General features: G+C 40.5%; 1 protein-coding gene and 1 long non-coding RNA gene across 4 annotated transcripts in view; one reads left to right on the forward strand and one right to left on the reverse strand.

Moving 5' to 3' along the window:
• LOC137862533 (uncharacterized) overlaps window positions 1-24,168 on the reverse strand; it is a 453,236-nt gene that overhangs the window by 195,423 nt on the left and 233,645 nt on the right. The window lies entirely within an intron of this gene.
• FGD5 (FYVE, RhoGEF and PH domain containing 5) overlaps window positions 1-24,168 on the forward strand; it is a 101,173-nt gene that overhangs the window by 3,217 nt on the left and 73,788 nt on the right. For all 3 annotated transcript variants that reach the window (XM_068694675.1, XM_068694674.1, XM_068694673.1), the window contains exon 2: window positions 5,261-8,177. In XM_068694675.1, the coding sequence (XP_068550776.1) occupies window positions 5,380-8,177 (2,798 nt within the window). In that variant the 5' untranslated portion in view covers window positions 5,261-5,379. The remainder of the gene's footprint in view (window positions 1-5,260; window positions 8,178-24,168) is intronic.

Consider the following 24,168-nt stretch of genomic DNA (forward strand, 5'->3'; position numbering starts at 1 on the left):
TTTGTAAACTGTTGATCAGACATTCCAGAGTCATAATGCATTGATCTAATCATCGAGGATGGATTCCAATAATTGTACAGTACAACATTTTATTTCTACAGGGTGGGGTGTGCTCTGACAGCCCAGATGATAATATTTCAATTACGATTTGTAAGGAGACAAAATTCCCTTGGGATAGTTACTACTGTCTATGGGTCTGTCTCCACACTAGTGAAACCTTCATGCTGTGTGGGCTTGCAGAGGACTTTTGATCAGTCGCTTGAAGGATATACATTGTTAAGAGAACACAGATTCTTTGCAAAAATACCAGAATTATGGAGAAGCTGAAATCCCATTTTCGTAAATGACTGAGGCATTTAGGAGCCCTTTCTGGCTTTGAATAGGACCTAAGACCTGAAGTGCCTGAAGTCTCAGCTCTCAAAAGACTTAAGTAGCTCATTGCTGTTAAAGTCAAAGTGGAAACTGGTGCCTAAATCTGGACTTGGGTCCCATTTGAAAAGAAGACTTGCAGTCCTGTACCATTAGAAAACTCAAGCCTAAACACCTTTTCCATTTCAAGTGACTCCTGCAACTGTTTTCGTTTCTTAGGTAACTGCTGTTACTTTAAACCTGTTATTTTTCTCTGACTGTGTGAAATAAGTGATGAATTCACGTGCTATAAACCAGATATTTTTGCAGTGAATAGTACAAAAATTATGACATCTCAGTTATTTAGAGTATATCCTGGGGTCCTACCAGTGGCAGCACTAGTGTTTTATGAGTTGAGCCCCCTCAAAGGGATTATACTTTCGTTGTAAATCATGCTACCTCATCTATTTTATCTCCAATGTATTGAGGCAGGTTACACAGCTTATGCTGGGTACTTAACTCAATTCAGAATTACATTAAAATGGCTTATCTGCATAAGCAGCTTAAGCACACTCTCAGTGTCTGATTCAGACAGCTGGCAGAATTGTAGTTACAGCTTGGAGCATATAGGTTCTTATACTGCAAATGAAATAAGTGAGTTTTAGGAGTCACTTTTCTTGTCTCGCTTTACATTTCTGCCAGAATTACTGTGGTGGTTGGTGTCCATGTCCTGCCATGTCCAAAGCCAGCTCTTCATCCATGAAGAAGAGCTGTCTGTTTCATTTACCGTGAACCTCCATGTGTTATTTTGATAGGAAGTTCTGTCTACCAATCATAGAACAGTTTCTTCTCTAAGGAGTAGGGACCATGGTGAAAGCATAAAACCTTTTGTTAGACAAACTGAAATAGACACAGGTAGAGAATTTCTTCTCTGTCTTGCTTTTGTAAAAACTTGGTGTTGTTTTGGTAGGTGATGTATGGAAACTTCTGCGTGTGACTATACAGAGCAGCTGCACTGTTTCCATTAGTTCCTGGATTTGTACAGCACTTGGTGCATGTGGCTTTTGTTCATAGTATGAGCTCTTGGATAGCACAGTTATTCTCTGATGTGAAAGACTGTGAATATGATGGCTGCTGGTATAGGCAAGTTTTTTTGTTGTTTCATGTTGTTGTCTAGTTGATAAGATAAAAGGATACAAGTTGTTTCATAGTAGAATTTCTTCTGGGTCCAAACCATTTTTGTGTCTATAATAGTGTTTGGGCAAGTGGCATTCTGTGATCCTGTGACATGTAAATGAATTCCTATATTAACTACTACTCTTAGGGTTGCGTGTTCTTATTTCCTCAGTAGGGGGACTTTACTTGCTTGAAGTGGGGAATCTGATTCTCATCTTTGGAAGAAGTTACAGATTGGAATTGAGGAGATTGTATAGATGCAAAGACATACATTAATGTCTGTGTATTTTAGTTGTACACTGATTTTAGAGAGAAGCATTTATATAACAGGGATACACTCTCGGTTAATTAGGGTGGAGACTGGCTAACGGGCAGTAGAGAATCTCTTTAGCAGTTATCTCTATCATTATCAAATGGTAGTATATATAATGCAGGGATAATGAATAGGTTGATACTGTTCAATATTTTTATGGTTGGAAAGCAAATAGAAAAGTATCAGATGACAAAGTTCACTTTATGATGCAAAAATTGGTGACAGGGTCATTAACAATGTAGGCAGGGCAGTTATAGAAACAGATCAGGATCATTAAGTTGGATCCAGTCAAACTAATTACACTTAATGTATGTTATAAAGCTATCAGTTAGAGACAACAAACAGGGAAAACGTAGCCTTGGGAACAATTGAGAAGTCATAATTTACAAGCAAGTCAACCTGATATATTGACAAGCTAATCAAGAATAGTGAGAACCAGGTCTAAGAAAGTACTGAGCTGTGTAATAGCATCATCAGTACCCACTCTGGAATTCCTCTTATAGGTCTGCACTATATATCTTATAGGGGCTCCTGGAAAATTGGAAAAGCTCAGGAAAAAAAAAAAATCTAAAAGACAAGACTTCAGGAAAGGAGAAATTGTCCAACTGCAAAGATTTAACAAGTTCATCTAATCAATTTACCAAAACCAGGATTGCACAGAGATGTGGTTATAGGGAAGTATATGTCTTCTCCAGAGAAATACTGAATAATAAAAGAGTTTTTAACCTAGCAGAAGAAACAATAGTAAATGCTGGGGATAGAAGTCAGACAGCGCTGACTGGAAATAAAGGCTTTGTTTTAAAAATCTGCAATTCATTATGGAAATAAGATAAGGAGTATACTAAGGTATATACCCACCTCTTACTCTATTCAGACTGAAGCTTTCTAGAAGACAAGTTTTGCCTTTATTCTGATATAACTGAGTGAAATTACACAGCTTCTGATCAGAGCTGAATAATACTTTCTGATGCCATTTCCCAGACGTTTTCCCTCCACGTCCTGTTTCTCATCCACTTTCTGTCTGTGGATTTGAAGCCTTTGTTCCTTGCAGGAGTATTGAGAATCAGGACTTGGGTGCATTGGTTCCTACTGAAATTCTAGGTTTGGTGCAGTCTCATCACACTATTGGCAGTGGAGTCTTTCTATCTGCATGGTCACTTACATTTAAAAGCATTTTTGCCCTCTTTTTCTCAATGTCTCTCTCATTTTAACTTGTATCTGAATTGAATTAATGACAAAGGAATGAGGAAACCACAGGCCACACAAGTTTGTTGGTCAGAAAAAGCTACTTTAAGCATCATAAGAGATGCTTGAACTTGGCTGTGGCACCAAAGGTAGAACTAGTATCTACACTGTGGAGCTAACTCATTTCTTGGGCCACTGTCAAAAGACCATGGACCTGGGACAAGTTTACAGAAGTCCTTGTAAATGTGAAACCTCAGTACTTAAGTATTCACACCAAACCAGTTGTTTGGTGGGGTAGAGATGTTGATAGTTATCGTCCCTTATTAACCTTAATTAAATTCTAGGCTAATTCCTAAATTAAATCTGGAGAACATCTGAAAATGGGTAGTTGCAGTGTTTCAGGCAATACCCCACTTTTCAAAGAAATATGAAAAGTGAGGGCTGTGTCGGTTGACTGGTATTGCAGGAGAGCTGCTAGGCTTACTGCCCACCACTTAGATGTGAAGAGGGACAGGGGTGGAGAGCAGAGCAGTTTTGTGTGGGCCATGGCAGGAACAAAACCATGCTGAAATGCAGGTTTGCCTGAAGGAAGGTGGGTAAGGAAAGGAAGCTGTCCTTGTCAGTACAAGGAAACATCAAACAATAAGGGGAGGAGCAGGCTAAAGAAATTCCTATTCCCCAAGAGTTTCCTTTTAAGCACAAGGTGGGTGTGTCTCCCTCCAACATAAAATGTATCCTAAAATAAACATGAGCCATTATTTGTGAACATACATGTTTCTTATGGTGCAATGTTGGTTTTTATCCATTTAGAAGTTACAGCCAGATTCTTTTAAATGGTTCATACACCAAAGGAAGCAGAAATTGGAACAGAGTGAAGTTGTAATAAAAGACAAGCGGTGGTCCATTGTGCTTGACAGATTTGCTCTCTTTTCAGTAATTATTAGGATATATTTTAAACGCTTGTGTATGCACACAGCCCCAAAAGGGGAAAATTGTTAAATGAACTTCATGGAAGGTAAGAACAACACATTGAGTACTTAGGAAAAAAAAAATCCAAATTCGAAGTGGCCAATAGTTGGCCCAGTGGGAAAGAGTAGGACACCGCAATGCCTATTGTCAACATACTTTGAACAGGGACAGTTATCATAAATTCTCTTCCCCAGCAATGTCACTTAAGGCAGCAGGAGGAGGAATTCAAGATTACTTAATTCTTCTTGCTACAGAAAATTTACAACTGAAGGGAAATCAGGTCACTGTTTTTAAACTATATCTTTTTTTTTTTTTTTTTTTTTTTAGGTGGATGCCATGGTTATTTTGCGTAGAGAAAATGAGTTAATTTAATTACTTTGTATCTAGTTTGTTTATAAGCCAAAGCTTTGAAGATCCAGGCATTCTCCGTGCTGCAGTCTTTTTCTCACTGCTTGTTGTTTCAGTACAAACAGTCTCTGATAAGAATGCCATCCTTCTCCACAAGTAGCCTCAAACCTCCTATTCTCTCTTCTGAACATGAACCATTTTATTCAAAGCCAGTAAGGGCATGTACCTCCTACAAAGTGCTATTTCTGCAGGTCAGATCAAATTGTGACATATCCTAGTGACTTCCAGCTTTGAGTAGTAGGGACACAAAATAAAGCAAGGAGCTAAAAATGGTGAGATTACAGGATCATGGGTCATCTGTTTCATTCTTTATTCTATGTCATAATCTCCAGGTTGACTATTGCTGGAGAAGCAAAGGAGGAACAGCAGGATATTCTCTGCCTGCTGAGGGTCTGCAGAGCACAAAGGCACTTTAGGGAGAGCCTGCATCACCGAAGGGATCTTGTGCTACAAAGTATATTTTCTGAAAGTCCCCACAGAGCTACTGGTATAATCACGACCTGGAATCAGAAAAAATGTCTGGGCTGTTCCTGGAAGCTAATTTATATTTTGAGGTTATTCCTTTTCAGGTTAAAACTGTGGTGACATTCATTTCTAGAATCTGAGGTGACTGATAAGCACACAGATCACAGATGTTCACTTCCAAGCTGAATAAGGTGTTGAAGATCAAATAATATATATGCAGCTAGCTCCCTTTATCTGCAAAGCAACCTTGCAGATAAAGCAACAGTGCTACGTGGAAGCTGGACTCCTTCTGCATTAGAAGTCACTGGTATAAGATAAAGTGTAGTGTAGAATATATTCTGGTGTATTTAATAAGAAACCAAGATGACTAACGTGTCTTCTCTCTCTTCTCTCCAGAAATCACAAAGCCACCACTAGCACCGAAACCAAAAATTATCGGTCATCTTTCTCCAGTAACTGTCTCCAAATTTTCTCCTTCGCTGCCAAGGGCTGACATTCTTCATAACCCGAACTCTATGTCTAGAGGTCCCAAACCACCTATTGCTCCCAAGCCAAAACTCTCTGCTGACACTGAGGGCAAATCCAGTGTTTATACCAACAATAACTTAAATAAGTGCTCAAATGGTAAATTGATCTTTCTTGATGGAGAGCTGTATGAAGGAAATCAATGCCATGCTGATTGCCCAGAATCTGAGGCAGATAATGAATACATTGCAGTTCCTGAAGCTCAGCTGACCAGGAAAAACTGCAATGACTTGGAACATAAGCTTGATCAGAGCTTAGATTTCTCTGCAGAGAATGAAGTCTTGGAAACTCCAGAAGAGACAGAGAAGGAACAGGACAACATTGCTAATGATGAGGACACAAGCAATCAAGAAGTTGAGCACTGTAACTCTTTGGATATTGCTGAACCAGTAGAACCAGACTCTGAAGCCTCAACTGTAGACTGTGGCCAGTCTGAGGCACTTTGTGAGGAGACCTCAGATGCTCCTGATGAGAATTATTGTTCTTCCAAGAATGTAGATGAAGATGTTGTAGGTGATTGCAGTGAAACCAAAAACAAGGAGGAAACTTCTAGCAGTCTTGAACTGGTTGCAGACTATAGTGAGATTGACAGTGATAACATTTTGAATAGAGATAAGGACCTAATGGGTGATACCTGTGAAGATACCATTCTGACGCCACCTCCCGCCGATGAATCAATCCCAGGTTGTGAAAAAGCAGGGGAGGATAAGGAGGAACTGCCTGAGATTTTAGAAAATGGAGATGGATGTCCAGCACATGACAGTGATCACAGTGTGTATGCACAGCTTGATTTGAATATGGAAGAGGGATTCAAAAATGATGACAGTGCAAGTGTTGACATGCTGCCCAATGAGACCAGTGACGAAACAGCTCTTGGCTTAGAACTGCGTGAAGGTGAACCCAGTGCTGAGAATGGTTTGGGAGATTCTACCCATCAAGTAGCAGCTGAAGAGGAGAAAGCAGACACAGATGAGTACAATAATACAAACACAGAAAGCGCCAGTGATGGTTGCCAGATCACTGAGAGAAGAGGTGAGGAGACATCAGAGGTAGCCTGTGAAGCAAGCAAAGATTCTGTGAAAGAGGAGGAAGAAGCTGTGAAAGCAGAAAACGTGGATGATGGCTGTCAAATTGCTCCTTTTGAGAATTACTATGGTGAGGAAGTACCCACAGAACATTCAGATGAGAATCTGCAAACAGAAGGGACCTCTCTGAATGGAAATGGTCAGATTTATGATACTCTACCTAGTGGTCCAGGGATGGAACCAGAGCTGGAAGATGTGCCTGTTGAAGAGCATAGTGAAAGGGTTGCTGAAACCTCTAAGTCAGATGAGCTGCAGCTTGAAGACAATGAAGTGGAAGCAAAAAGCCTCAGCAAAAGTGTCTTAATTTCAACTCAACAGGTTCCATGTGAGGAAGAGTTAGAAGTCTGTAAGCATGGTAAAATGAATGTAAAACATGGGACCAAAAATGTGTTGCATGAAAATCTAGCACTCCCTGAAGTAGTCATTGTGCCTGAAGAATCAGAGGAAAGAGAAACTAGCAGTGATTCCCTAGATGACCCATATGTACTTCCCGCAGAAAATGAAATCACTTGTGATGGGCAGACTGATTCAGGAGCTGATCACAGTAAGAGGGGTGAATTAGGTGTGGATGGTGAAAACAACTTGCTGACCATTGATCGTAAAAGCATTGTCACTAGAACACGGTCGCTCTCTGGGAAAATGCCAGGCTATGTGCCAGAAACAGTTCCAGAAGAAACTGGACCTGAAACTGATTTACTGCCTTCCTGCAATGGCTCTGGGACTGAAGATGTAAGCAATAGTTTATTTTCAGTGGAAGGAAAAACAATGGAAGCCAATAGGGCGTTACCAACCAAGTCAAGACGTTTTATTTTATATCCTCGGTCTTATTCTGTTGAAGGGAGAGAGATACCTGTCTCCATTTACAAAGAAAGTGATGGCTATGTACTTGATGATGGTAGAATAAAAAGGACAGAAGACAACTTGTCTTTGCCTTGTGTTAATGGTTCCTCAGGTAGTTTTTCCCAGGGAAATCTTTCATCAGGTGTATCTACTCCATCCTCAGTTGTTGATATACCACCTCCTTTTGAACTTGCCTACATCACCAAAAAGCCAATCACTAAAAGTTCGCCTTCACTTTTGATAGAGAATGAGTCACCTGATAAGTATTCCAAGAAAAAGAAGTCTTCCTTTAAGAGGTTCCTCACTCTAAAATTCAAGAAGAAGACGGAAAATAAAGTCCATGTAGATGTTAATGTTTCCTCTTCGAGGTCCTCATCAGAATCCAGCTATCATGGGCCTCTGAGGCTGCTGGAGCTGGACAGGAGAAGCCTAAGTAGCTCACCTCAACTAAAATCACATGTGGGGAAGCTCCGTGCATCTGAGTCTCCCTCAGCTGTTCTTTTCTATAAGGATGGTAAGAGAAAAGGAACACCCAAGTCCTTCAGCAGGAGTGTGTCAAGGGTGGAGTCCTTTGAGGACCGGTCCAGACCTCCTTTCATGCCACTTCCATTAACAAAACCTAGATCCATTTCTTTTCCCAATGCTGACACTTCTGACTATGAGAACATTCCAGCTATGAGCTCTGATTATGAAAATATACAAATTCCTCCTCGAAGATCCACAAGAGCAGGAACTTTTACTGAGTTTTTCGAAGATCCCAGCAGGGCATTATCTGCTGCTAATGAGAATGACGGCTATGTGGATATGAGCAGCTTCACTGGCTTTGAGAACAAGCAGCAAACCACAGAGCAGGAAACAGAAAGGTATTGTAATACGTTATTATGTAAGACCTGCTAACTTTGGCCGGAAAGGCAAGGCCTCCCCTGCTAGGTACCATAGGCAGATCTTCCATGTTGCTTGGCTTATGTCCCTCTCAGGAAATGCTCACAAAGCAAAACTAGAAGAATATAAATTAAGCCTTTATCAGTGAAGGAAAAAAAAAAAAAAGACAACAAATTAACTCTTAACTTTGTAAATGGGTGCCAGCAACTGTGGTGGATCTGGATCCTATAGTTTGCAAATACAGGCCAAAAGATCTTTCACTCAGACAGTGGTAACCTCTGGAACAGGTTACCCAGAGACGTTGTGGATGCCCCATTCCTGGAGGTGTTCAAGACCAGGTTAGATGAGGCCCCAAGTAACCTGATCTAGTGGGTGTTACTTATATATGTGTAATTCAATTTCAAACTACAGCAGTTAAGTATAAACCATAAAATCCCAAACCACGAGCTAATCAGACTAAATAATTAATTTTAAAAGTTGCTTTAAAGCCTATCGTTAAGGATCTTTGACAGAGTTGCTGATTTCTGAATGAATTAAATAGCTCTGTCTGAAATCATATGCATTGCTAGGATTAATAATAATCTTTCATCCCCATTCCATTAGGTTATTTGCAAATACAAAAATGTTCCAGAGCTATTCCTTTCAATAGTTACATAGGTGCAATGCACTCAAGATGTTTGAATTAATATTCCATTATTACATTTCTATTGTCAGATTATAGCATACAATCAGTGGAGTGCAAATATATAAATAAGAAGGGTATTTTCAGTTAAGATCATGGTAATGTAGAAAACAAGGTTGAAAACGAATGAAAAGGAATATTTTTAATGCAGTCACATTTTGTTAGGGCTATGTGAAAATATAAAAATCATCTAAGGTATTTCAGACTGGGGAGTGAAAAAAATGTCTTTAACACCTTTGAGTCTTGCACACTCATTCTAAGACTAGAATGATGTGCAGTGCATTGTCTATTTGAGAGAGGCAAGAGTTGTTGGTGGGGCAGCATGAGGGAAGACATTTCATCAGTGTTTAAGACGTGGATGAAACGTGCCTGAAGCTGAGGGTTTTGGGATGCAGGCCTGCAACTTAGCTCTTTGGAGATATGGGCTACCTGTGGTGTTGGGATCCTCATTGGTGCTGACGCTGGGGCATACATGGTGGAGTACAGTGCAACTTTGCAACACACAGCCACATCCCTAAGGTAGGGCTCAGCAGAAGTTGCCTTGGCAGGGCCTGACAGCCCATTAGTCATGTTCCTTTCAGTGGTTTGAATTGCACCCCACACACTGACGTTTGCTCTTGGAAGAACTGGCCAGTTCTTTGTCTCCATGAAACACCGCCCATTTTGGGTAGTTCTCGAAGAACCAAGTTAAAAATATTAAAAGTACGTAAATTGCTGTGACTTGGGTCCATTTATGAACTTCCTGTGGAAGCCTGTTGTTTCAAGGGGAGAGCCAATCCAAACTGGTTCAGGAAGTCTCAAGGTCAAGGCGTGAACATAGTTTTTCAGGCTGCTGCTTGTTGTGCTTACACTTTTTGCTGTCAGGGAAGAAATGAAGGCTAGGTTCTCCTGAATGACCCCTTTATCAAGATAACTGGGGTGGAGGGGAAGAGCAGCAGGCAGACAGCAATATACTTGTATTGCTGCTGAGAGAGCTGTAATTTGATGTATTTGTCAGGATGTTTTGGACAAAGACATGACTGAAAAGCTTTGCTGAAAAGTAAATGGATAACACATCCAAAAGCATAATGTACTTGGAGACAGAGTGTATGGTCTAATCTTTTAAAAGCAAACCGAATTGTACAAAGCATGTACATGAACCCATTTACACAATCATACGTGATGTATAGGTATGCATGTTTTATTTCATGTAAAAGCAGTTCTCCGTAGAATCTCTCTCAATGGAGTTAGGCTTTCTAATACCAATAGCTATCAAGCACAGCTCTACCACAGCCACACAGGGATAACATTGACTTTGAACTGTAGCCTTCTCATATCCTGAGGCTTATTTCAACCATTTGAGAGTACAAGTCTGTTGGACTAAACCCTTGTAATACATGAGGCTTGAGCCCATCAACTTCTCTTTGGTGCATTCACCTGTGGAATGTTGGTGTTGAGCATCTGCTCGTACCTTATGGTATTGTGACATTTTTTGATGAATGGTGGAGTACAAATCTTTTATTACACTTTAGAGAACAGAATGTGAGAATGCTATAAAAGATTATAATTATCTAAGAACCTTCACTTGTGTATGACAGGGGAAAAGTGGAGTGGGGGGCTCAGAAAATGTCAGATGAGAAGATTAACTGTTTAATTTTCTTGTTTAAAAGGAAAAACCATGTGCAGTAGATTTAAACCAATAATTTCTAATTAGAACCAATCAAATCTATAGAAAAAGTCCAATAATGGCACTGTTGGAAATATATCTTAAAATTACCATTGCCAGGATAAAATGGGGAATATTGTCCTCTGAAGAGCAGTTACTGTGTATCCCCAAAATTTATCAGTCTGGTGTAAATAAACTGATTCAGGTGTATGATAATAAAGAACATCATTTGCCTTCTGTACAGTGTAGAAATAATGGGACATAAGTCAAATTGGACAAAATGCTGATCTGCTGAGACTTGGACTCTCAAGTAAATTCTTGTCGGGGTAGTGCAGAGATCCCAGTGCTCTGTGCAGTTATACCCAGGCTCATGGTAATTCCTAATAACTCTAGAATTGAAGGCTCATGCCTGTAAACTACCCCCAAGGCTCCGACCTTGTTTTTTACTGCTTTTCAAGAGGAAGCAATCTAATTGCTCTCAGCTTTTATACAATAAGGAAAGCTGATCACTCTTCCATATCCTATTCCTCTGCTAACATACTTTTATTCCCAAAGAAATGTTCTTCCTCAAGAAGAAGATGAAGAAAAACTTGTCTTTAGTAGAAAGCCAGGATAACAATGTGGCTTGTATGAGACTTTTCCTTTAATTTGGCCAGTTTGAAGCACACAGGTGCTGTGGGACTGATACCATAGTCCTAGATTCTAAAGCACAAGAGGTGGAGATGATGCTCATGAGCTAGCAGTTACATTGAATACTTCATAAGCAATGCTCTTTGTATGTAGTCATAGTAAGTTTGGGCATGTGCCAAGCATGGGTGCAAGATGATACAAGGACTGTGTCAGTGCAGACTGTTTCTAAAATGTATGCTAAAATCAGATTATGGTTACGCTGCAGTACAACCATTGCCTATAGCTGATGGGTCATAGAGAATGCAAATCACCCTCCTCTAAAAGTAGAAAAATCCAGTGGGTAAGCAGTCACTTCCCCCTCCAGTGGCTATTTAGCTGTTCCCCTTGCCCCACCACTGAATTCATTAACCTATGTTCTATCAAGTTATACCACTTAAGTTGTTATATTCTCTCTGCTCCCTTCAGGTCATCAGTCACTGATTTGCTCCAAAACTGCTTCCAGGGACAGTCTGCATGACCCGTCTGAAACAGACATACAAAAACACACTAACAAAAGCTTAGCTATTGTTAGAACTATTGCAGAACATGATTTTTATTCCTTAAAATGATCAGAATAACATACTATTCAAAGTTACGTATGTTTTTAAGATTAAGGTGAAATTAAAACCATTAGAGTGAGTTTTTCCCAACATAGTGCATATTTTTAACCAATAAAATCAAGATGTTATATCTCTTTCTCTATCTGGTCCTTCAAATGAGAAGCATGGTTTATACAAAATAAAATCACCCACTTTTAGAGAGGCCCAGTGTGGTATCTAAGTACAGCATATAAAGGATAAGGTGCAAGTGTGTAGATAATTATGTAGTAGAAGCTTCAGTATAAAAGGTCCACACCCCAAAATAACAAAGACCAAAGAAGGACAATCAATGCTTTCATACTTAAAACAGCATGAGAAATATACAGGAATATTTTGTCAGGAATATTTTATGTAATCTTTCATATACAGGAATCTTGTCATAATAGTGAATTAATGCTATTTATATTAACCTCAGAGAAATTCACAGTGCTCTGGTCTACATAAAAGACCAGTAAGTTTCCAAATGGAAAGAATGACAGTGATACTGCTATGTTTGTCAAAGTGGCATCATGTCAGAGATACTCAGATACTTTAGTGAGAGACAGATGGGCAAGCAGATGAAGGGATGTTTCAGGGACAAGCACTCCTAAGGTTAATAAAGGTATTTGATATGATTTGAGGAATAATTATTGAAAGAACCAGCTCTTTATCAAAAGTTGATGTGTAATTCATCTCCACTCTCTAACATGTTTAAAAATGAAGTAAGTACTTGCTGAACTCAGGCTCAGTAAGGGTGACTGTTAACCTACAAGGCTCTCTTATTGCTTAGAGCTGGGAGGCACATCTTAAAAGTCTGATGCATACAAGGGCAGAAGCAAATGCTCAGGATTGTTCTTTGGTTAAGTCCAGCTGAGTGAGCCAAATTATGCCTCATGAAACTGCATTGATTAAAGCAGGGGATGTTGAGGGTGCTACCTTTTAATTTCTTTTAAATGTATTGAATAAATGATTTTCTTCATCAATTTATCCTCCCCCCTTTATTCTATTTTTCATTTAGTTGGTGAAGATGTTTGAAAAAATTTTGTTTAACTTCTAAAATGGGTCAAGTGATACCTGCACCGCAGAGTTAATCTCCAAGCATGATATGACTGAAGCCTGTAAGCATCTGCCTTCAAATGCCTGTAATAGATCATAGTCTTTTTATGCTTTCCTTTTTGCTGAAAAGTTCTGGAGATCAGTATTTTGGAAGGTTGTGGTTTGCTCAGTCTGTCATGCATGAAAATGTAGCCGTACTTGTGGTTCATAAAGCAACTCTCCTCCCTTCTTCCACTAGAAAGGAAACCATAACTGCATCTGAAATGGTGGTCTGTTTTACTGCTACCTCAAATTAAATTCACTTAAACTATCTCACTTAAATTCATTCTAAAAGAATTAGAGTTGAAAGGGTTTCTGTAAAGGATCTTAGAAGAGTTACAAAGACAGTACCTGTAGCTGCACATCGGTTTTATTCTTTTCACTGAACAACCAGCATATGGGCAAAGACCCTGGAAGGCTCCAAAGGCACTGCAAATATCCCTGAAGCGTTCAAGTTTGGAGATGGGACGAAGTCCCATAAAAATGGGATAATAGCTTCTGATGTAACAGAGGAAATATGGATCAAGAACTGGGTCTAGAGACAAGGGAGAGAGACATTTTCACTTGTGATCTGGTGAATATGATTGAAAATAAAATCTAAGTAGCTTTCATCCATTGTTGCACTTCACAGCATAAACCTTAAAGCTGATTGCAGAACAGGGGCTCCCAGCACTATACCCTGACTTCAGGCTGTGTACAACCTATTGAAATTCTTGACAATAGCCACAGCCAGCTCTGACATGAGTCATGTCTTTATTTCTGTTTACCTTAGAATTGTCTGAATTGCCACAGGGAATTACAAGTTGATAGCAGTTAATACAGGATTTCCAGCTGCTCAGGGACAGGGAGCAGTCTGCAGGAGATAACCCCTTGGTGCTCAGATCTGGGTACAAGGCATGCTTTACCTTGTATTGTTGGGCAATAGAGGGGTGGAGAATTGTCTTTCAAAGACAGCAAGGACAGAGATGGCTCTTAAATGCTTTTTGAAGGTAGATCATTTCAAGCAAGCAACTTTGAAAAGTGTCTCTGCATAGTGTTGGTAATGTTTTTATTGCTAACGAAGGAGAGGTTTTAACACATGTCCAGCTTTAGATGTCAAGCTGATGGTGGCAGCATGATCTCTCTTCTGTTTCCTCACATCCATGGAGCTGTTTGTATGGGTTCATGTTGGGGATGCAGTTGTGGGGGGATAGTACAGGTAGCCAGGAAAGCAGCATGCTCCCCCAGCACAGCTTTGCATTGCACATCACCATTCTGCACACACAGCAAATGTGTCCCAGCACAGCCTCAGCGTGCTGGGTACAGCCCCAGCTTTGTTAGGAGAAATGTGCTAAAGTGCTATATATATATCTTACGAAATGATCCCAAGCCTCAGTAGATGGTTTTGTTAGCAGCTGGATTTCAGTCTGTTGGCAACTTTTCTCATCAAATTACAGTGCAGAGAAGGAAGAATATATACGCATGCGGTCTTCTTCATATTCTGAGGGATTATAAACTCAGGTAGTCCTCTTTGTGCTCTCTGTTTTTCTTATATAGACCAATAATCTATTTCCAGTGGGGTTCCATGGGAAAGGGAGTGAGCCTGCTGTGGCACAGCATATTTGCCCTGGATTATGTTTACAGGTCATACAAAGTCATATTGGTGTGTTTTAAGGATTCCTAGCACCACACAGAAAAAGCATGTACAGTGCAGACAGGGTGATGAGACTGGAGACAGCCGAAATGTAGCACTGTCTGAAATAGTCAGATCCTTTACTGTCAATTTGTGTTTTGTTTATGCCTTTCTCCTCTCCTGCCCCCACCCTGAGCCTTCCTGAGATTTATTGAATGAGAGATTGCACATTACAATTCTGCAGCCTTTCCAGAATCCACTGGTCAATGATATAGGCTCCATAGCATTAAAAATGGAATAGTACTCTGTTGTTGTTACAAATCTAATCTAATAGTTTATGGTTTACTGTGCCATTTAACAAAGTTATTTACGATGTACAGTGTGTTTTCTATTATCCTGCAAGAATTCTGCTTTTTCAGACCCAAGGGGGTTTAACATAAAAGCTACCTTAAGACTGGCTGTTCAGTGACATACAACAATTAATTTCATCTTAATGGACCAATTATAGCTAATGGATGGGAGAACACATTTAAGAGGCATTGTCTGTTTTGCCAAGACACCTATTAAAGAGCTTATAAAAGGACCCTTTTGCTTGAGTAGTTTACTGAATTAATTAGATGCTATCCTTCGAAGGCCTAGAGCAAGCAAACTGAGACCTATCATCCTTGAACACCTTTTGTTGTTTTGTCAGACTCATGCTACAACAATTTTATCTTTGGCTTATCAGTAGCACAGGCATGTCCTTAAACTTGTCCTTTTTTGCAAAGGAAGTACAGCAAGGTACTAATGTACAGAAGCAAGTGACAGATTCTTGGATCTGTGTTCAGCAGTCTCCAGCCAGCCATTTTCAACTATCTCAAATTAAATACCTATTCAGTCTGTTGGCAGTTTGTCTTCGTGTCTTGAGTAGTTAGTAAATTGGGTCCAAAACTCTGATAATATCACATTGCATCTTCCTGCTAGGGTCTATACGCATGTGGACCTACTCTGATGTCTCTGATCAAAGTTTTTCAGTGAGGCTTGTAAATCCTGTTATGTTTTGGGTACCAGTCTAGCCATGGAGATCTGGCTAAACCAGATCCGGCTAACCAGTTTAGCCATTTAGATCTGGCTAAAAGAGCATAGAAAGCTTTCCTCCTTGGCATAAATGTCTTCAGAAGTAATAGACTGCATGCAGTACAATATATCCTTGAAGTCACATCTTCTGGTCCTTAAATAGAAAAGGAATACGAGAGCCAGAAGTGAGCATCTAAAAATCTTCCCTTTAAACTTTCTGCCTTCATATTTTCAGGCTTAAAAAATTCAGACAACGGCAGTGATGTAAAAACACATCATAGCGAATACACTCAGGGTAAAGAGCCACAGTGAGAGTGACATACGTATGTTGAAAAGTCTGCAGAGATGACAAAGAAGTATTTTAAACTGTGCTGGACAAGCAACTGATCTTGCCATTCAATTGAAGTTCTAAGAAAAATCATTGCTTCATTATCCCCAAGAGAAATAGAAGAATATATGTGGCTAACTGAAAAGACCAAGAAAAAACATTTTGTATAAAATAAAGGAATTCTATTAGGTTCCCAACATTTTTTTCTGATTGTTTCACTCGCTAAGTAAAAATATATATATACAGAGATTGAAGTAAATTCTGAACTAAAGCTTATTTTTGAATTGCAAAATTAAGATGGTTTTGATTTTCCAAAACTATTTGGGAACCAGGATTAATTAATAGAATAATCCCAACTAAATGTCACAAGTCTACAATTTATTAATAATGCTAGGTCTGAAAAAACCTCATCCAAGCAAAATTGTAGCCAGCTCTAATTCTAACGTGGGGGCTGATACTGATGTCTTAGGAGACAGAGCAGAGCCACTGAGCATTTTGAGTCTGCCCTACATGTTAGTAGTTAATCTCTGTTTCTTTCCTTCTGAAAATATTCTGCTCTAATGACTGGATGAATCTCTGAAACAAACAAACAAATCAGTTCACTCAGTGTTTCCCCCAAATATCAGGAAAGAAATGCCAGATACAAGGTCTTGGTTAGTGTAGAATTCCAGGAGCACTGTGTGTTTTCCTGGTAAGGCTGCAGAGTAGGTGAATCTCAAGTCCAATATGTACTTTCTAGTCCAAAGGGAATCCCAGCTGGAAGGACAACTATGAAGATAAGAATTTCATAGTAGTGTCAGTTCCTTCTATATGTTCTCTGATCTCTCTGAAGACTGACAGGAAAAGCCACAAAACATTCCTGCCTTTATGCTAGGGAGTTATCTATGCACCCAGTTTGCAGCAGCTCAGGGACATTAAAACCCAAGAGACTGGGTGCTGCTCTGTCCAGGAGTGGCCTGTGTGAGGGGCAGAGCAGCATCCCATAGAGTCTTCTCAGACTGCCTGAGATCACTGAACCTTGCAGCACCAGCACTAAGAAGCCCTGTTACAATGATACAGGAAAGACGATTGCATTGTTCAGTGTTCTCACCCCATAATCAAATGACAGGACAAGTGTATGCTGGACAAGCAACAGAGAGCTCAGTTTTGAGCTCATGTTTTGAGGGATCTGCTATAGAAACCTCTCCACCTCTCTCGTAGCAAAATGATGTTGGGGATCTTAGCATGAGGCTAGGGCACATTTAGCACTAACTACCACTGCTTCAGACAGTCTCTGTGGGGGAGGCTTAGGCCAAGGCTGGCGATCTACAACAGCCCTCAAGAGTGAAGGACATTTTGGTCAATAACGAGGGCAGGTGTATAATCTATACAAATTCCTTCATGACTCTGGCAACACAAACAGCTGGAATAATGCTTACAGCAATAAAAGGGGAGTTTGGTTAAGCCTCACTCCAGTCAAAAATACTTTGTTCAGTTTTTGTTTGTTTGTTTAAATAGGGAATATTACTACTGTCATTTTGACAGGTTTTCTTGTGATCCCAACTTCACTGCGTTTTCCCCCTGGTTTGTTTCCCAGACCTGGCTGCATGATGCTGATAAAGCAGCTGACCCTTCTAGCACAGAGAAATGACAATTGCCCTTCCATTTTGGACTCCTCCGGGGCATTGTGATGTTCATTACACTGAAGGTGCTGTGGGAATTCTTCATGGAAAGTATGGGGTAAAAAACTGGCAATAAAATGAAAATAGAACATAAAGATTCTGGTTCCAACTTTTAGTGACTACATTACACTGCCAAAAATAAACAAAGACAGAATAATCAGGAAGATACCACTGTGTCTGATCTAAGATATGTGTCATGTCACCACACTGTTTATTTTCATGAAATATATAATCTTTTGCTAACTGGATTCAGAAATCATCCTCAGAAAAACACTGGTAAAAGTGTCGTAGTCGGAAAAGTAACTACATAAGTGGAATCTGGATGAGAAAACAGTACCATGCCAGATGCTCATTTTCAGTATTCAAGTATTTCAATTTTCAGGTATTCTCTGTTGACTTCTGCCTCTGAAGATCTGAATAGCTATTTATCATTTGACTGCCCTGATAGTTCAGGCTAGCACCTGAAAATAGAACAAGCTGGCACATATTCCACAAAGAGAAAATTCACAAAAGTGTTCTGTGTGAACAACATATCTGGTCTGACAAAAATTTAAGGAAGTTTTAAGTTTACTCCTATATATTGTAATCTAAGGTTTAGAACACCCAGTCTGTATGTATGTCTGGTTTTCATCCCATATCACCTTGGATCAGTCCAAGTGATCCCAGTCAGGAATGGGAATCTGAGTTTCTCACAACCAACAGGTTTTTGATCTCAAGGTGACCAAAACCAGGTACAGTTCCTCTTCATTTCTAAAACATGTGAAATAATTTATCTTCAGTTTTCTGAGGTGCAAAAATAATTTTCTAAGCTTCAGAAGTTCCAGCAAAGAAGAACAGATGGCTTCTGGTAAAGTCCTCTGCAAACTGAACCAAGAGCTCAGATTCTGCAATAATCAGAGTTTACCCTTCTACATATAACAAATAAAATATGTGATGGGCCAGGGACTTACAAGAGTAGGGCCATGATAGGAAGTTGGAAAGATTTCCCGGAAATTCTCAGGGCATCTCCAACTTAAAAACGCTGATTCTCATTTGTAAATTAGCACGTATCTCCAAAGAGGTTGTTGAGTTTATCAGCTCAACATGACTGATGGCGTGCTAGCCATGTAGTGAACCACCTGGTAGTGTCTGAAGCACTCAGGGTATCACATCTCTTATTCTGATAACATACATTAATTGCTAGATGAGGGAAAGAACCAACAGCCAGGGTTTGAAGAAGGAGACAGAGGAAAGATGCAGAAAATCACAACACAAGCTGGTGGCAGGGCATACCTGGATATTTTCAGGTCTGTAGAAGTAAGCCATTTCACTGCATTTTCCATGCTTCATACATATACTGTCTATCCCTGCACTGGTCTCCTTTTTGATCCACTGTATGATACGTTGGTCTTCCTGCCTATGGTACCTTCTGAAATACGCTGCAAAGATAAGCAGGATAGTACATAATGTGCATCCAGGACGCACATGTGTGTACACCCCATCACCCCATGGCCTTTTGCAGACGACATTAAAGTCTAGAATGTGATACTAAAACAAGCTGATCTATTTCAAAACTGCCTATCCTCCTCCTCCTCCCTGACCTTGGCCATACCCTCCTCTTCCTCATTGGTCCAGGGGCTTGTCTGACCCAATCCAAATTACTAAACCAGCAAAACCTATTTGGTTTTCTGGTGCTGAGCTAGTTTTAGGTTCAGGATGCAGGCCATGCTCACTAGCTTTATTGGTCAAATGATAATGAAAGCACAGCCAGACTCTCCATGTATTATACATATGCTGTCAGATCTCTGCAATAGGCACATACAGAGAGAAATGGTTTTGCTCCCTGGAAAGTGAAACAATAAATGTGGAGCAAATCATAACTGTCTTCACGCAGAACATCTTATTACAGAGATAGAATCAAGGTTAAGCCACAGAAAATTCCCTGATGAGTGCCAGCTCCTGCTTCAAGTTGTTATAACTGGACCATGGCTTCTGGCCACATCATTGCACAAGGTGCCTGGGCTGACAGTTCTGATGCTGTTTATATTGCCGTCTGCTTCTCTCACCCCCAGAGCAGAAGGCTGTGCTGTATGTTCCATGCTGGTCTGTTCGGTGATCTCTCTGCTAAATCAGCAGTGTCAATGAAAGTACCACTTGAAGAATGATGGCAAGAATCGGTGATAAATAGCCTGCATGGCAGGTGTGAGCACAGGGTTATTTGAACTGGATAGGGGGAGAGAGGAACACTAAAGCTCCCTTGAGGAATTATTAGACTGTATTTAAAATGCTTCAGAGGCTTGCTTCTCTTTCCTGTAATGTCCTTATTGCATGGAGCACTGTTTCCTAGCAAAGCTCATTCCTTATCTGTTCTTGTTTGTTTACAGTTTATACATCATATGTTTTCATCTTTCAAACCTCTTACTCCTAGGTCAGGAAGTCTGCCACAAATGCTGTGTCTGTTTAGGCATTTAGACTTATTCATTGCTTTATTACATGCAGCAGATGAAAGTTTTAGTCCCATTTTGAGATTCCGTGATCTATGCATTAAAGTTTCACCCTTTGGGACCATTTTATGACAGTATTTCAGTTTGGAGATGAACAATAAAGATACAGGAATGCTAAACATCTGATTTCATGCAACAAGGTGTTGTTTATCTGTGGCATATTTATAATCTACCTGCAATTTGAGTGCTGTGAAAAATTCTTCAACTTTCCATTAAAATCTGAAATCAAACAAGCATCCAGATCAATATATCAAGGACATAAAACTATTGAAGGTATCCAAAGAGGCCTACAAAGCTGGTGAAGGGTCTAGAGGGGAAGATGTATGAGAAGTGGCTGAGGTCCCTTGGTTGTTTGTTCAGCCTGGAAAAGAGGAGGCTGAGAGGAGGCCTCATGGCAGCCTGCAGCTCCCTCACGAAGGGAGCAGAGCGGCCGGCACTGAGCTCTGCTCTCTGGGGACAGTGACAGGACCTGAGGGAACAGCATGGAGCTGGGACAGGGGAGGGTCAGGCTTGGGGTTAGAAAAAGGTTCTTCACCGAGTGGATGGTCGGGCACTGAGTGGGCTCCCCAGGGATGTGGCCATGGCACTGAGCCTGCTGGAATTCAAGGAGCATTTGGACAATGTTCTCAGACATATGGTCTGATCCTGTGCAGAGCCAGGAGTTGGACATGGTGATCCTTGTGGGTTCCTTCCAACTCAGGAGATTCTCTGATTCGATGATCAAAGTAGGTTGCATTTTTTTACTTTCTCATGTTGGTCTAAGAACTTTTATGGGCTTAGCTGTTTTGAGGCAAACGTAGAATGCTGATCTCAGGGTTTGAATTTGAAAACAATATTGGTCAATAGGTTTCCAATATTTTGTCTTTAAAATATTAAATGTCACTTTGGGGCCCCACCCAAATCAAAAGTATTGGGTTCAAAATTAGCACTTGAAATTTGTCCTATAAATCCATGTCATGATGGCTTTTTTTTTACCATAAAAATTACTTTGGAGATCCACTAAAATGATTTGGAATCTTAATATCATTAATTGAGCCCCAAAAATTCTGACAGGGTCCAACCAAATTCTAATTTTGACTTATTGAAAGCAGAAGTCATTCCCATACACGTGTCTGCAGTCCTACATGCGAGCTACTGGTTGGTTGTTTTTCTTCTACATAGTCAGTAGCCTGGGGTGCATTTTGACACCTTGTCAGCATCCACTACTTCTCCATTAACTCCACCCGAACCTCAGTGCCGTTCTCAGCCTGAGGTACATTTCAAATGAAGGGTTTATGCTGAGTTACTGCAAGGTTAACTCTTTGATCACAGCATAGAAATATGTATAACACTGTGAAAGTCCCTTGCCAGCTGCTACTGAAGGCACCCACACTGCACACTTGGGCAATCTTATACTGCCAGTTCTGAAAGAGTGATGTTGCTACTGCATTGAAAACAACACCTTGAAATTGCACATGACAAGTGTCATCTCTACTTTGGAAGTGGCAATTACAAATCACACGTATCCTTCTGTTTCTAATAATACTTCCAAAATTCTGTAGTCCATTCTTATTCCCTCCTATACCTAACCAACTGTTCTACTTCATGCATGAATGAAATTGAAATCAACAATGCTGTAACAATGCTTAGAGATAATTCTCTTATTTGGCCTCATTAGCTTATGAGGTGTTTGTAATTTCACTTATAAGCAAGGCAGTACTTTCAAGAGATTCATGTATTGTCTGCATCTGGTAGCAGATTCAGACATGAAGAACTAGTGGTGTGTTAATAGCACTAATAGCAGCTACTATTCTTCATTTAAGAATAAAATCTGCTTTTTTAAAAGGGAGGAAAGGAAAACTGAAAACTGCCTTGACCTTCTTTGGAAGTATCATTTTCTCTGTTACCTAAGAAGTTTTAGGAACACTAATTTTAAGTCCTTTCCTGACACAGCTCCAAACAGTCAAAAAAAAAAAATGCTTTCCACCACAAAACCAAGCCCTCTGTCTTCTGCCAGTTCTGCTGGCTCTTAGAACTGGGTTCCAAGAATTCAGATTTCGGTTAATAAGCAGATCATTAAAAAATCTGTCTGCAGTGAATGTTTGATTCAAGTTCAGTTCTGTGTTTGCCTAATTGAAATCTAATCACATCTTTGTAACTAGATTCCAGAATCAGAAGTGTATTCCAAGCAGTATTCTGAGTTTCATGACCGCATGCATAAAAGTACAGAGCAGCTGCTGTATTGTACAAACCTAGGCACCAAGGAACAAACAGGACATGTAAAGATACTCTAGTTGTATGTAACTCAGTGTAGTCAATAGCCTCCTTGTGCAGCCACCAAACAGATCAGATCTGGACCCAGATTCTTACCTATTTAAAATTTTAAAACTCTAATATGCTTGTAAGACAGCAGAACTTTATGTCGGACTTAATAGTCAACAAACACGAAGCATCTCCAGGAAAGTCCAGTGTGTGCTAACAGCATGGCATGCCTTTGTTCTGCCCAGCACCATTTGTAAAACTACCACAAAATGACTTATGTAGAACTTTTTTCTGAAGTGTCTATCTGCACTTTTTAATAAATTGCAAGTCTTTGGGCAAAAAGCACTGCCTAAATTGTTGGTGTTTATCTCCAGTGTGTGGCATTGTGCAGAAATCATACCAGCTGCCAGCCTGCCAACAATTAGGGGTATGTAACTCAAGAACAACGCCTCCAACTCATGAACATGCTGCCTGTGCCTTTACCCCCCTCCCCCCCAGCCCCAAGTCAGGGTGAATTGCTGCTAAATTTTACACCAGTATATACAATGTAGTGTCAATAAGGTAAGTTATTGAATACAGGAGAATAGAGCAAAAGTGCTGAGCAGTTTCACTGTCAGAGGCCATCTGTACTGTGACTTAGAGGGTGCTCAGCAGATCCCTTGAAACCTGTCCTGATAATTAGTGGACATTTTCCTTGTAATCTTCTGTCATTTGATAGATGTGCAGAGAGGAATGATGCAGATGTATGGCCTGCACTGTCCGAGAAGGAAGATTTCACAGCAAAAATAGAGACCATTGTTGCTGCCAAGCACTCAGGGCTTCACTCCACCCCTCTCAATTCAGGTTTCCAAGCATTGCAAGGATTCAGCCTAGCAAAAGGTGACCAGAGATGGGGAACAACATGGGTGCTGGGGGACAACAGGGCTGGGATTTAGCAAGGGAAAAAAGAAAAAAAAAAAAAAAAAAAAAAAAAAAAAAGAATAAGAAGATCTGCACTGATACCTTAAGGAAGATTTCTGCTGGAGCTGTAGGACAGAAAAATTTTGTGTTTCTGTGAAACTAATGGTTTAATAAAAGTAAAAGCACTGTGGTGGTAGACACACAATATAAATAATGTGCTCAGATGAATCTATAAAAGGCAGAGCTGCCTTTAATAACCTATTATGTATTATCAGCCGCCCCATTGTACCTTCTGGCATGGTGGGGCGCTGGGTGCGGTGCAGCTGAGCGTCAGCCCTCTCCAGTTCATTGCCAGGTCATCTCTGGGGAGGAAGTGTTCCCTGTTTACAGGAAATGCAGGACAAGGGCCGGAGGACCAAGCTGAGCACAAGCTGAGGTTGCTGCAGCTTACTGCCTCTCTGGTGAGGCTGGGAGCAGTGAGGGGGTGTGCCACTTGTCTGAGGCCCAAGGACGCGGTGTTTTGTTTTCATGCATGTCCAGCTTTTACTGTTGCTTTGTTTTTCCTAGTGGTTTAAAGCCCTGGGATCAGGGAGGGTAACAGTGCTGGCAGACACTTGGGCACCCCAGGGTACCTGAGACTGGTCATGCAGGTTCATGTGGGCAGCCTGATGTGCACCATTCATCCTTGTCCATCCCAGCATACCTAGGCCATGATTAGTGAAACCTCACTGTCAGGCCTTCTCTTATCCCTCCTTCACTTGTACTGCCCCAAGGTGTACCAGGATGTTCCCTGAAATGGAGCCCAAACTCCTGTGTGCTCCTCTGTAGCCTGCCCTCCCTTATTGAACCAGAGCTGTACCTGTCGGAGTGCCTCTGGGAGCAGTTGCTGAAGGTGGGAGGGTTTGGTCCCTGCAGTTTTTTGGAGCAAGGTGAAAGCCTGACACACTTGACCAGCAATCCACTTCCCCTCTTCCATGCCAATGCAAGAAAGCAAAATTCAAATGGTGAAGCTTACACCATGA

The sequence above is a fragment of the Anas acuta genome, chromosome 11 (assembly GCF_963932015.1).
Source record: "Anas acuta chromosome 11, bAnaAcu1.1, whole genome shotgun sequence".
Classification (NCBI taxonomy): Eukaryota; Metazoa; Chordata; class Aves; order Anseriformes; family Anatidae; genus Anas; species Anas acuta.